Source organism: Pyrgilauda ruficollis, unplaced genomic scaffold, assembly GCF_017590135.1.
Source record: "Pyrgilauda ruficollis isolate IOZ18807 unplaced genomic scaffold, ASM1759013v1 scaffold23, whole genome shotgun sequence".
NCBI classification, from domain to species: domain Eukaryota; kingdom Metazoa; phylum Chordata; class Aves; order Passeriformes; family Passeridae; genus Pyrgilauda; species Pyrgilauda ruficollis.
This window is the reverse complement of record NW_024522539.1, coordinates 3,137,381-3,151,012: the sequence shown is the minus strand read 5'-3', so window position 1 is coordinate 3,151,012 and position 13,632 is coordinate 3,137,381. Positions and strand designations below refer to the sequence as shown.

Below are 13,632 nucleotides of genomic sequence, written 5' to 3'. Positions count from 1 at the left end.
TGCTCTTAGACTAAACTTTTAAATGATGTGACACAAACACAAAATTACTGTGCTCAAACAGCTCTATATGCATAGAAATGACGATTTCCATATGAATATTGCAAATGCTGTCATGTAAGTTTAGGTACAGGCAAAGAGCGTGCATGACTTAGCACAGTATGTACTGTACTTTCCAAAATCTGGTCCATTGTGTATGTGTGGGTGTGCCTCTCTCTCTAATTGCACCCATTTGTCAGTTTGCTATGAAACTCAAATCAGTCACGTGTTACATTTAATATTTCTTGGTACATGGAAGAAATATGAATATGGATTATTCTGGATAACAACTCTAAGCTGAAACCAGTGTTCAGTAGTTGATGAGTGCCAGAATCCTGGAAGCATCTATGCAAACACTGGACTCCAGGGAAAAAAAAAAAAAACCAACTTGAAAACTGCTTGAAATCTGTATGCATGAGCTTGCCTAAATCTGGGGATTCAGTTGTTCTTTGCATGCTTCAAACATAACAGCATCAATGTCATTACAGCACCTGGGAGTATTTCCATAATGAAGAGGTCAGGACTACTTCCAATACTGCCATGATTGTTATTTTGTTTGATAAGGTAATGTGCACTTTCACAGGTGTTAACAAGAGCAGCGTGAGCCAAGCACAGCTTTGTGTGTGGCTGCTGCCAACCTGTGGGGCTCTCATCCTGACTCGCAGTAATCCTTGCTATTTGCGTCCGGAATGCTTGACCAAGCCATACCAAAAAGAAGTTCTGTGACCCCAGCAAGTGGGCTGACAGCCACTTAACTCCTGCTAAATAATTATTCACTGTTGCCAGTCCTGCCACTTCAGACCTGGTTTAATTCAGATGCAGAAGGGGAAAAAAATGTTTGGTAATGCAGCCATTATTCAAACACCAAACCCTTTATCCCTCAGGTTGTGGGTCTATAATAGAGACTGTTAGCTGGGATCTTCACTGGGAATGGAAGCTTTACCTTATTATATTTGAATTATTTTAAATTACAAAACATCAACATTCTTTGAGCTATTTATTATAGACTATAAGAAATAAAACAATACAGCAAGAACACTACCATTACTTATACCCTTCACTGGCTGACTGCAGATTAGATTAGACCTGAATTAAATGAATGCAAAGAGAAATGTGTTGCTATGAGACTCAAATCAGTCATGTGATATATTTAAGGGCTGGTGACAAGCCACAAAATCAAGACAGTTGTGAATCAAAAGCCAGAAGCCCACCTTTAACTGATCTCAGTGTGTGTGGCTTTTGCAGGAATACACAGAGCACTGCCTGGGATTTTAACCTCCTCTCCCTTCTACTGGAACCTCTGAAAGTACAAGCAGGCATGGAAGGTAAGGTAAGGACACAGAAGCCCTAAACGGGGGGATCTTTGCATGTTCACTCTGTATTTAGCCCTACAGGCTCCACTAGAGGGCATTAAAAGAGTATTTAAACCCCGTTACATTCCCAGCTTAAAGTCGAAGCTGATCCCAACCTGGAACAGCATTTTTCTGGAAACTACTGCATATTATTTTCCTATATTGCAGAAAAGCAACTGTATTCCAAACATTCATTTTAACTAATCCAATTTCTGCTATGATAGCACAATAACAGGTACCTCAGCACACCTTTTATGATCTACAAAATGCCAGAATTAAAGGTTTCATAGGTTGACTGCAGTAAAAATGTTTAATAGGCCTGTTCAGTCATCTCTATTCCACCCAGGTGTCTTAGGAACAGAATTCCTTTGGGAAAATCCACACTCAAAATTACCAATGTAAGTTACTGGAAAGGATGGAAACAAAAGATAGATTGTATCACAATGCCTGTGTAAACTGCACAGCAGAGGCAGAATACAGAGCAGCTCTGTGGTATAAATCTCTATAAAATTCGCTTTTGATTCAGTCCTGTAAGGAGGCAAGTCAAGATGCAAAGTTCACCAAAGTACTTCAAACCCTCTTCAACACTCAGACTTGGAGTTAAAGCTTATCTCTCATTTACAGCATGCAAATTATTTTAAACAAGGCAGGATTTACTGAATTCTTCTGCAATCCAGCCATACCAGTTTAACCCTATTAGCATATATGAGCACAATCAACAAACTCATCTGCAAGTATCTAACTGCAAGCATGAGAAACATCAGCCTACTACCTCTCCTCCTCCAGGGATGGAGAAAATATCAGGAGTGGACAGTGACTTCTTCAAGAGTTTTTCATAGTATGTTTCAGCATCTGTTTGCAGAACCTCTGGATCTCCTGCTATTGTATCAACCAAGTAAAGTCGACCTGTGGTAAAAATAAAACACAAGACATTTTTACTTTTTATATTAAATAAGAAACTTAAGTCTTAAAATCTGTTTCCCCAGCAGCTGCTTGGTGTGGCTGGGCCCTTAATGATCTCATTAGAGCCTTTTGTTAAGCCTAGTCTACAACAGTAAGGCTGGCAAAAGTCTGCCTGCATGTTATTTATCTGTATGTTATTTACCTCTCGACATGCAACTTTACAAAGCAGAACCATGACAGAATCAATTCACATTTGTCTCCTTTGAATTCAACAAACACAGTCTCAAATTTCTCTAGGTGTAAGAAAATTGCTTTAAAGCTGGAAGTGCTTTAAAAAAATTATTCAAAACACAGCCTGAGTTTAGCACTGTCCAAAAATATAACAGGGAAAGAATTCCAAAGCTTCCATTCTTTCTTGGAAGACTGCCCCTTTTTGGGTCAGTCTAGGATCTGTTGTTTGTCATTAACTTTTTCCTTCTCCTTTTTGACTAACATCAGTTGGGCACTTTCACAACAATGAAATCATGTAAAAAATTTACCTACACAAGTCTTTCCAAAATAGTAACATCCTCTTTTATGCAACATAACTTTGAATCCATGTGACTCAATGCTAGAGGGTATTTCTTAATTGTATGCAAACAAAAATTATATATATACATATATATATATATACATATATATATACACATCTGATGCCTGTAACGTAAATGCAAAGTCCAACTTAGTGTTCCTGAAGAAGCAATAACCTCCTTCTGATATAACAAACCAGACTGTCTGGTGGCTCATCATCAGCCCAAGAAAAAGAACATTTCCTTAAGAAAAAGGAAATGTGTTAGTAAACCAAATGTGTCCAGCCACTGTTCTATCACAGGAATAAAATAGCTTCAATTTAAGGACCTCTCAATCAACAAGCTACACCTGCAACTCTGTAAGCCTAAGTGAGGACCAAATCTTCTACCCAAGGTGTAGTTGGTACCTTAGCTCTGAATCCCATCCCTTTTTCATGATGGTTTGGTCTCACATGGCACCTCCCTTGCTAAGTTAAATGTGACATAACTGCACTGACAGTAAATGGCTCAGACAAGGAAGCCTTAAAAGGACCAGTGCGAACCTCCTGCTGCAGCCAGAGGGGGGACCACAAACCAGGACAGGAAATTTAGAATGAGAGGCCTCCTGCACCAGAGAGATTCCTGACATTGGGACTGACACCTTAAACAGCCAAAGCTGCTCAACAAGGTCAAGGCATCCTCAAGGTGGATGGTGCACAGCAATGACAGGGAGGGGGTGACAGACAGGTACCAGCCTTTGTCTGCAGGGCACCTGCTTTCAGGGCAAAGGACATGGAAGCTTTGCAATTCCACAGGGAAAAATTATCTAGAGGCAAATAAATGAGAAACCCAACGAGCACATTTCCATTTCAGGCGTGCAGAAGAGATTTTAAAGCAAAAACTAGCAGCGCATCTGCTTCTCTCTTTTGTTTCCATGGAGCAGTCTGGGCCACATTCTCAAGCGAGGATGTGCAAGTACATCTCCTCTCACTCTGGTGATCTGTCATCAATTTGCACTAAGAATCTGATTTTTTTAAGTGAAAAGCTACAGCTAAAACCAGCTATAAATATCAGCAGGCACTGCCCATACAACACAGTCATCTTCAGGAGATTCTACCCTCTAAAACCTCAGCCTAATATGTTGTCCAACTCTGCACAAAAGGAATAAACCAAGGCCCCTGCTTCAGTCTAAACCCCTAAACTCAGCTTTTTCTACTCCCACTGCTATTCTACCCCATGTCTCCTCTAGAAGAGAGAACCAAATTTCATGGGGGTTTCATCAAGTGGACAAATATCCTCATTGAAAGGTAAAAGTCAGACAAATTTACTTCACTTAGGACCAAAAAGATCAATATGTGGGAATCCTGATATATCTCATCAGCACACACATGTTCTGCATCAGGTACATAAATGCAATCACAAAATGAGAGACAATATTTTACCCTAACATAGAATTAGTTTTATTTATTAGAGACAGACCCCCATCACTACAGATTCAGCAAGATTTCATTCCACCAGTTAAAGTAAGCAGGAAATATTTTTCCATGGACAAAATAATTTATTCTCAATACAACAGAAAACACATGGTGCATGCAGTCATACGTGAAATTCCAGAAGTGAAACTACAGACTGTTGTAATGTCCAAAGGCAAAGGCCATCCTTCCATCTAATCAGACACTCTGAAGTATCTGATTTTATTCTTGACCTTGAAGACAATACAAAATTTACTAAACAAGAGCTATTTCCTAGAACCATGGAATGGTTTGGGTAGAAAGTGACTGTGAAGATCATCTCATTCCAAACCCCTGCTGTGGGCAGGGACACCTTCCATTAAGCCCTGTCCAACCTAGCCTTGGACATTTCCAGGGATTGGGGGTATTTGCTTTAATTTTTAAGGATCTTCTATTCCTACATTCACTTATAGGTAATTAGTACTGTTCCCTTAAGCCAACAAAGTTGGTGATGCAGTTTTTTCCAGACTAGACACACCAGTGGCTTGATTAAGATGCACTGAGGTATTGCTGGTCCTTCCAGGAAAGTCAGACTTGTTGAAATGCCCATTTCAGAGTAAGGGCATTTAGGATGCAGCCAGATTGTAAAGCAAAATACATCAACCTCACCGTAGATGAAGCATGAAAAGTGTTATGTCTGAAGTGAATTAATCATTTATCCTACAACTACTTTTTCATGTTCTACAAACACAGAGAAGGATACTACATGCATCCATTAAGAGCTGTATGTTTACAGAAGAGCCATCAGTCACCACAGGACTTGTATCTGGATTTTGTACATTTGCGCAAATTTGTGCATAATTTTACATGTAAAAATATGAAAAACACCTCAGTCAGATTTCTACTGGTGTAGGCACAAGAGAGATAAAAAGAACTTAACATTTCTAATTTTCAAGTTTCATTATTTTTTAATTCAGTTTTGTCATTTCTAATGCTTGCAATAGCAGCACTGGCTTTGTTTATCGGCTTTATTTTCATGCCAATATGTTTCACAATAACAAAAGAGAGAGAAAAAAAGAAAGAAAAAACCAAAAAAACAACTTCAGCAGGTTTTAAGTGTTTCTGATGATGTTCTGAGGGGTTTTTTTCCAATAAGTATTTTTGCTTTTTTTTCTTTTTATTCCAAAAACCACTTTGCAATATGAGACAAACATGCACCAAAACAAAATGACAGTATATCAGGTCAATATTTAGGAGGGAGTGTTGTAATCAAACCATGAAACTGAGACTAGAAGTCCTAAGATTTATTCTTAACACAGGTGTGTTTTTGTGGCCCCTAACAAATCACTGCATCTTCTGACTGGTTCCTTGTCAGTTAAGTGTGCCTTATCTACCACTTCAAAAGGGTGTGATGTTTTCCTTATCAGTGCCTCCGAAGAGCCACTATGTAAAAAGACCAAGAAGTCACATAACATAAATTCTTCTCAGTTCTCCATGGACTGCCACTGCCATACTACAGAAGCACAACCAGGAAAGTGTCCAGCATTGAATAACTACTTTTTTTTGCCCTTCACATGTGACTGAAGTGCTGTCTCTCACCCTCTCACGGGAGCAGGAGCTCTGTGATGAACAGCAGGGCTTCACATCAACTCTTCTCCTTCCCTTCCCATGAGCCTGAACAGCTCCAGGCATGTGGTTATCGTTAGACAACCATATTTGTTTAACCTTTCAGAGGAAGGAAGAGGTCTTTGGCACGCTCCCGGGAGTACACGCAGAACCTGACTCTCACATCCTGAATTTAACTGAGCAAATACAAGCCAAAAACCCAAATTCTGGTGCAAGTGATACTGCAATGTCATAACAGCGTGTGGTGGCAGCTGAGCCAGCAGGTGAACACCGTGCTGTGGTATCTGTCCAGCACAGCAAGGCAGCTCTGCACCACATGCTGCACATCATCCATGAAAACAATACCCTTCCCATTGCTCTGCTTTCCCCCATTTCTAATAGAACAAGAACTCTTGGAATATTCAGGATGTAGGTTTCAGGGTTGTAGGCTTCAATCCCAAAATTCCATTCATGTATCACTTACTATGCTATCACAACTCAAACACCCAGAAGGGCTTCAGAAGACAAACTATATAAAAGTTTGTCTGCAAACAATCTTCAACTGTGGAATTAATAACTTAAGGCAAAGGGGGAAAATAATCCAAATCCCACTCCCAATCAAGAAACCTGTTTGGTTAAATAGATGAGTTTAGCTATACATGTCATCACTCAAATGGAGAGCAAACCAAATCCTAGGCATTGCCAAACACAGGCTGCTATCCCACTAGCCATGCCATTCTCACAAACACATTTTTACTACTGATTTCAGGAAAGAGAAGAAAAAAAGTTTTAGCTATATACATATTTTTAGCTGAACATAGATGAGAAAAAGGAAAACACCTTCAATTTTCACACTCTTCCATAAGTTCTGAAGGCCTTCCAAACCTTCTATTACCAGGTCTATAAAACACATGCTTTTCATTTCCCAAAACTTGAGGTAATCCACAATTTTTGAAATGGAAAAAAAATAGACAAGGAAATTTAATAACTGATTTAATTATTTAGCTTTTTAAATAAAAATACTTAGCTGAAACTACATTAATTAAAATGTTTTGAAGGCTAGAAAAGCCAGTGCACATTGAGGGGAATCACATAATACTGACTGCATACTGAAGGGATATTTCCTCCACTCTAACCTGCACTAGACCCATAATGAAAGTTCCAGCAAATAGGTTCCAACTCTATCTGTTTTTTCTCAGATGGCTCTTTAGCAGTGTTACACTCACTAATATAAATCCACATCCAACTCATAGTACAAATAAACTAAAATACATCTGTGTAAACAGGCTACCCCTGTCCTATTACACACACAATGCACATCTGGACTGGCATGTTTAGCACAAAGTTTTAACCCAATGTCAATGTAATTGAAAAAAGCTGAGGTATTACAGCCCAGAAACAGACTTTATAAATAAAAAAACTGCAGCATACTGTTAAACCATGGAAGTGCTACCAGCTATAGCTATGACATATCAGAATTCATACTTCTGCACATTTAACTTTGTTTTTCACAGAGCTTAGATGTAAAAAAGAAAGAGGCAGCTTACAGAATAATTCAGGGGAAAATGCAGTGTTGGAGAAAAGGGAGATTCAGGACTGTCATTAATTCAGGCTTTGAGATTCATGTTCACATCAGGTTTTCCAAAGAAAATTCTAATGATTCAGGGTGATTGCTGCTAATACCTCTGAATTTGTGACCATCAGCATCATGTTCTTAATAAATACTGGTCTTCGTACAATCAAGAAATGGGCAGAAGTGTTCCTGGAAAAGTCTTAACTTTGACTACTGAAGGCAGAGGTATGAATTTTGGAATTATAAAATGATTCAGGTGGGAAGGGACCTTAAAGATCATCAATTCCCTGCCATGGGCAGGGACACCTTTCACTACCCCAGGTTGCTCCAAGCCTGGTCCAAACTGGCCTTGGAGACTTCCAGGGATGGGGCAGCCACAGCTTCTCTGGCATCAGATTTGTCTTTTCTTGCATATGGAAGCAAATACTCAAATGGCAAGAATTTGTCAACTTAATTATTTGCCTATCCCCTAAACAAAATAAAATACACAAGCTCTCCAGAACAACTGGAAAGAGGCTGATTTGAAGGAAAATGCCAGGAAAGGTTCTTTGGACAGCAGCAGATCTTTTATGAAGCACGAGTGTAAATTCAGATAGTGTACTCTACAAAGATGGAAGGTAGAAAGGAGGATGCATTGCTCCAAAGTCATCCTGTAATTTGAGGGAAAGGAGGAAAACAGTGACTCCCATTGTGATGAACGCTGAATGGTGAAACGGCAGGAAATGAGTCTGACAAATGGTCTAGCATGGAGATGAATTCATGGGGAGAAGCCAGGCAGAACAACAGGACACATTCAGAAAATGGCTGTGTTTGAATAATTAAAAATTATTACTGAAACACACACGGTTACAACCTGGCACCAGGGCTAGGATTTAAGTACCACATCAAATACATTTTCCCTTTACTACCATCATCCAAAGGAAGTGTGAGAAACCTAAATGGCACACCAGCCCTTAACATCACCTCATACAAACCACAGTAGAATGTGGCACACCAGGAGTACCTGAAAGCTCTGCTTTGCTATCAGAAAGGACAATATTCCCCAAGCAAACAAAGTAGTGATGAAAATATGAGACAACTGTCTGGATTTTCAGAGATAGCTTCAAATACCACATTTGAGCTGCAAATGCTTTACATCTGACAGGCCTACTGCTCCCACCAGCAGAGAGCACAAGTCTGCCTAAGAAAGCCTAGCAGCCTTTCTCCAAATTACTTGCAAGGACCAATTTGCACAGACAGAATAATTTCAAAATAAAGCAATTAATTTGGATGGGGTGGGGGGAAAGGAAAGAAACAAAAACCAAAATCCCTTCCCCCACTAATTTCCACTTTGCTAAATTTATTACATGGCTGCAAATTAATACATCACCTGCACCAGCTATCACAAGGCTGTCTCAGAACTTGCTTTAATAAACAGCTGCCAGTAGTGGAGGAAATATGTAAACATCGCTCTTGTTTCTCTGTGCCATTGTGTCAGCTATTCTACATGTCTTTGAAGGTGCTCCAAAATCAGCATGGCTCTGCTTTTCCTTTTTTCTCCTTCTGGGAGGAGGAAAAAGCAGAGAAGGAAAGACAGGCTGGCAACAGAGGGCTAACTGTGTGCTTGCTGTGCTCTTGATAGTGAGGCTCAGTGTGTTCAAATTCAGTTTACACAGGCTCTTCTGTAAGGACAAAAGAAACCACTGCTGGTGGTTAAAAATGCAAAAGGTTTTGATTGCAATTGCTTGACAATCAGCCAAAGATATGACTAGGGGGAAAAACACAGCAAGGCAGCTATGACCAGAATGGAAGAAACAAGGAAAAACACATGGCTCGACTTCAGAGCAGAAAATTGACTTAGGCTTTGCATAAACTACAGCATACCTCCAAGCCTGCCTTATCCACAGTCTGCCTGGAATGGGAACATGTAGGCTAAAAGCAGAGCCTATTAAAAGGCATAATGTTTCTAAACGGCATCTGTTACGTCCTAATAAGCATTACTTAAAGGACACAGGCCTTAAAATTGCTACCAAACGTGCACTTATCTGAAACTGCTGCAAGGCAATCGTTACCACAATGTCACATGACACCACTGGAATCTGAATAATAGAAAATGTTTTTATTTAGTTTGGCTTGAAATCATTATGCAGGAAAAATATGGAGGCACTTTCTGAGATTTTCAAACTGTGCAACTTCACAGGAATGAAACACCAGCAAGAATTACATCAGCGGAGCCATTTGCCATCTGTTGTCAGTAATACTATAAAGCCCAGCCACCAGACAGCAGTTTCAAAGGTTACAAACACAACGTTTTTAAGCATCCACAGACCTCTGGGTAACTGAGCAGGACGCGGTTTCCTTCAGAGATATGTGCAACCTGAGGGTCTGCCAATCATTCTGCACAGACAACATGCCAGAGCTGGGAATTGCCAGGCGAGGCATTTGGAAGTCTCTCAGTATGCAACCTTTACACAATGTGGCAAATACATACCAGCCTCATCACGTAGGTTCCCATAACACACTCGCAGCCATAATGCCTGCACACCTCCCACTTGCAAATTGAAACCGGCCAGACTTTCTCCTGTGCTGTTTGTTTTCCCAAACTTTCCCTCAAGGGAAGGAGTGTGCTCACTGAATTGCTGCTATGCAAAGGGACTTCGGTTTGTTTGCTGGGTTTGGGCTGTAATTTTCCTTTGAGGGAAGTATTTAGGATTTTGTTTCCTGATTTCTTTTCTTTCTAGACCGTAACTACATATTTATGTTAAAGACAGCAAGGTTTCAACAACTTGCCTTAGCTGTGGCAATATTATGGCAGCCCTCACCTCTTATGTACACACAGTCTGAGTAAAATTCTACCTGTTCCATACATGAGATTTTAGTTCCACTGTAGGAGTCTGGTTGTTAATCAGTCTCACCTTAGAGCTCTGAGAAGTTTTTTCAGATGCAGAGGCCATATTCCTGACAGTGCCTATACACTACCTGAATTTTGTGTTTCCACCTTCCAGGCTGCTGACCTCCTTCCTATAAACTGATTAACACGGATTTCATGGAGGGCAGGGAGATTTCCATCTTCCTAGAGAGACAGATGGAAATTTCAGGCTTCACTAATGCAATTTCCAAACCAGATATACAGGTTTCTCATCCACTAACTATTTCTCAGGCTCCAGAGCTGCATATACGTGGTTGCTCACTGTTTCTGTTAGGTGGTTAACACATATAAATCTGCCTTTCAAGGTGTTCTGTAAGCAAAATGAATTTGCAAGAAGGCTGAATTTAAAACAAGTACCTTAAGTTCTAGGTCAACAGCTGGCCTGCTTCTCAACAGCAAGGTTTGCCTGGGACCTGTAAAGGGGCTTAGAAACCTGGAAGTATAAACATTTTTTCCCTGTGAAAAACAGTTACAGGAACAGCAATCAAGACGAGTTGTAGCATCTCAATTACAGCACAACATGAACTGAAAAGCAATATTTGCACAAGAGCTAATGGCTGACACTATGTGCTCTTAAAAGTGTACTGCATATTCAACTTGGTTATTGACAACTGCTCCATAATTATTTTAAACATAATCTATGCAATTACATAACTACACCAAAACTCAGACAACACCTAAAAACATCAGCTCTTCCAAAAGAGAAAGGGGATGGAAGAACAACTATTCTAAACGTTCAATCTGAGGGTGATGGAAAAGGGAAAAATGTAGACATTAATTGAACTGCCCAACAGTACAATGCTTCCTTGGACATGAAAACCCAAGTTCTACTCATCTAGACATATTTTATTTAAGAAAATCAGTAGAACTGAGAATCTTTCCCCACCCCACCCCCCCAAAAAAAACCAGCATTATTACAAATGTTTGACTTCCATAAGTGGTTGATAGGAGGGGAAAAATAGAGCAATCTGACTGCAGTGCATTTAGCCATGAGCAGCTAGAGGAACTAATGAACAACATCATTATTTTACTGAAGGGGATGAAGTAGGTGCTTTAGATAAATGGCAGTAACTTAAAATGTGTTTCAGAAGATAAATTCACTTTCTCTCCATTTACCTGCTAGCGTGACAAATTAAGAAAGAAGAGTATAAAAACAGAGCAGGAGGGAAAGCAGTGCAAAAGCTAACTGAGGTGATGCAATGGGCCCTTACCCAAACAAGTGTGTGAACAGAGGTTGTTGGAAGTCCTCCTAGCCAAACACAAACCCAGAACACTGCACATGCCAGACTCCTCTGGAAACCCATGGTGGAGCATGTACAGAAGATCCACCTATGCTAAAATCACATTCCTTACCAAGCACTGGGAGCTTGGCCATTTGGAACTGACACAATGTCTGCTCATTTCAAAGCACTCTAAGTCCACCAGGTGCTGAAGAGCTGAGTTCTGCTGGGCAGAGCAGATCTTCACCCACAAGAAATACCAGCAAATCAACTCTTGCTGAAAGGAGACAAGGGGAGAGTGGCTTTTTCACAAAGAAGTTCATCCTGTATGTCCATGTGCTTCTTGCTCTAGTCACCTCGTCAATAGCAAAGAAAAGCTCTAATGAATACTTTTAAAAGGAAGGGCACTATATTGTGTACTATACTTTGTATTCTATTCTGCAGTATACAAAGCCTTTTACATCTCAACACCAAAACCATCCAACTATTTTTGTGCGGTCAAGAACAAACGTGTTTACTGAAGGGCACTATACAGTATATGTATATTTGTGTACTATACTTTGTATGCTACTCTGCAGTATACAAAGCCTTTTACATCTCAACACCAAAACCATCCAACTATTTTTGTGCGGTCAAGAACAAACGTGTTTACTGACTGCTCCTTTGTCCCTGTTAAACCCCGCTGCTCTTGTCAAACCCTGATTTTTGCTCAGTTTGGGTAAACAACTGCCGATGGTACCTTTGAAAATGGGTATTTTATGCAGTGTTCCCAATGTTCCTTAATGGCTTGAGATCTACTGAAGTCTTGAGTCATCCACCTGCGCTGAGGCCCCAAACACACACTGCAAACAGGAGTTCGGGGATCATCCTCTCCCCAGCATCAACCACAGCGGGCAGGACCCACCAGGCCGGCTCTCTCTGGGCAGGCTTGGACTAGCCGAACACCTGGAAAAGTCACCTGGACGCTGGGAAATGGGAAAACAAACCCTGCAGCACCTGTTCTTGGTGAGCCTGTGCGCAGAGCTCGGGCTGTCCGCCTGCCCCAGGCGCTGCCGGGAGCGCGGCCATGAGGGGCCATGAGGGGCCCGGCCCCACCGGGGCACGGCCGCAGGAACCGGGCAGAGCTTCCCTGGAAAGCCCCGAGTGTTTTGCAGCGTCTCGGCCGCCCGTGGCCACCCCGAGCCGCCTCCTCCCTCTTACCCGCGGCGGCTCTTCCTCCTCCCTCGGCCGCCATCACTTCCTGCGGGGCGGCGCGGGCAGCCCTGAGGGCGGGCCGGGCCCGGGATGGGGCTGAGGGGGCAGAGGAGGGCGGGGAGCAGCGGGGCCGTGCCCGGAGAGGCGAGGGGAGGCTGGCGAGGCCGGCTGGGGGCTCGGGGAATGCCCACAGGCTCGGGGAATGCCCTCAGCCCCGCCATCGAGGCACGGCTTTGGGAGAGGGCCGGCCCCCGCTGCATCTGGGCTCACGACACTCCGACAAAAATGCCAAATTATTTATTTGAAAGGCACAGAATGGCAAACCATAAGCCTAGCGCCAGTTTGTGTTAATGCGGGTGGCGTGAGGCAGAAGCCTTACGAGGGGAAAAATAAGTACAAAAGTAACATTTTTATAGCATTCTGCAGTGACCACTGTTAATCTGGAAGAGGCTTTTGGCAAACATAGGCAGCTGCCTGCCGTTCATTACCACAAACCGTAAAACTGAGGTATAGGGGCTAAAACCAATACAAAGTTGTCAAAATTAAAAGTAGAATTCAGGATGTGACTCAAGGCAGCCTTAATACCTCCCTAGCAGGGTCACTCAATTATATTTGAAATAGCAGATACAAGTATCAAAGTCATAGAGGACTCAGATACATGGAAATAACAGTACGTTTGCAAAGAAATAAACTCACCTTTGCACTTCCAGCATCCAGGCATGCTGCTGTGACCTGGAGACCTTACTCAACAGGGACTCCATTGCCTGTCAGCAGCCAAAACCCCCTCAGCATTGTTTCTCCTTTCAAATGCTTTAAAATACACAGTTGAGTAAATTTATGAT

The 13,632-nt window shown here is 41.6% G+C and overlaps 1 protein-coding gene across 3 annotated transcripts in view; it reads right to left on the bottom strand.

Annotated features, from left to right (window-relative positions):
• The window catches only part of LOC121354558 (crooked neck-like protein 1), a 37,701-nt gene extending 24,085 nt beyond the window's left edge, over window positions 1-13,616 (bottom strand). For 2 of the 3 annotated variants that reach the window (XM_041469271.1, XM_041469269.1), the window contains exons 1-2: window positions 12,797-12,844; window positions 2,161-2,294 (exon numbers count right to left, since the gene is read on the bottom strand). In XM_041469271.1, coding sequence (XP_041325205.1) covers window positions 2,161-2,294; window positions 12,797-12,830 — 168 coding nt within the window. In that variant the 5' untranslated portion in view covers window positions 12,831-12,844. Of the gene's footprint in view, window positions 1-2,160; window positions 2,295-12,796; window positions 12,845-13,486 lie in introns of those variants that run through there. The other variant, XM_041469270.1, reaches the window with a different exon arrangement.
• Between the last annotated feature and the right edge of the window lie 16 nt (window positions 13,617-13,632).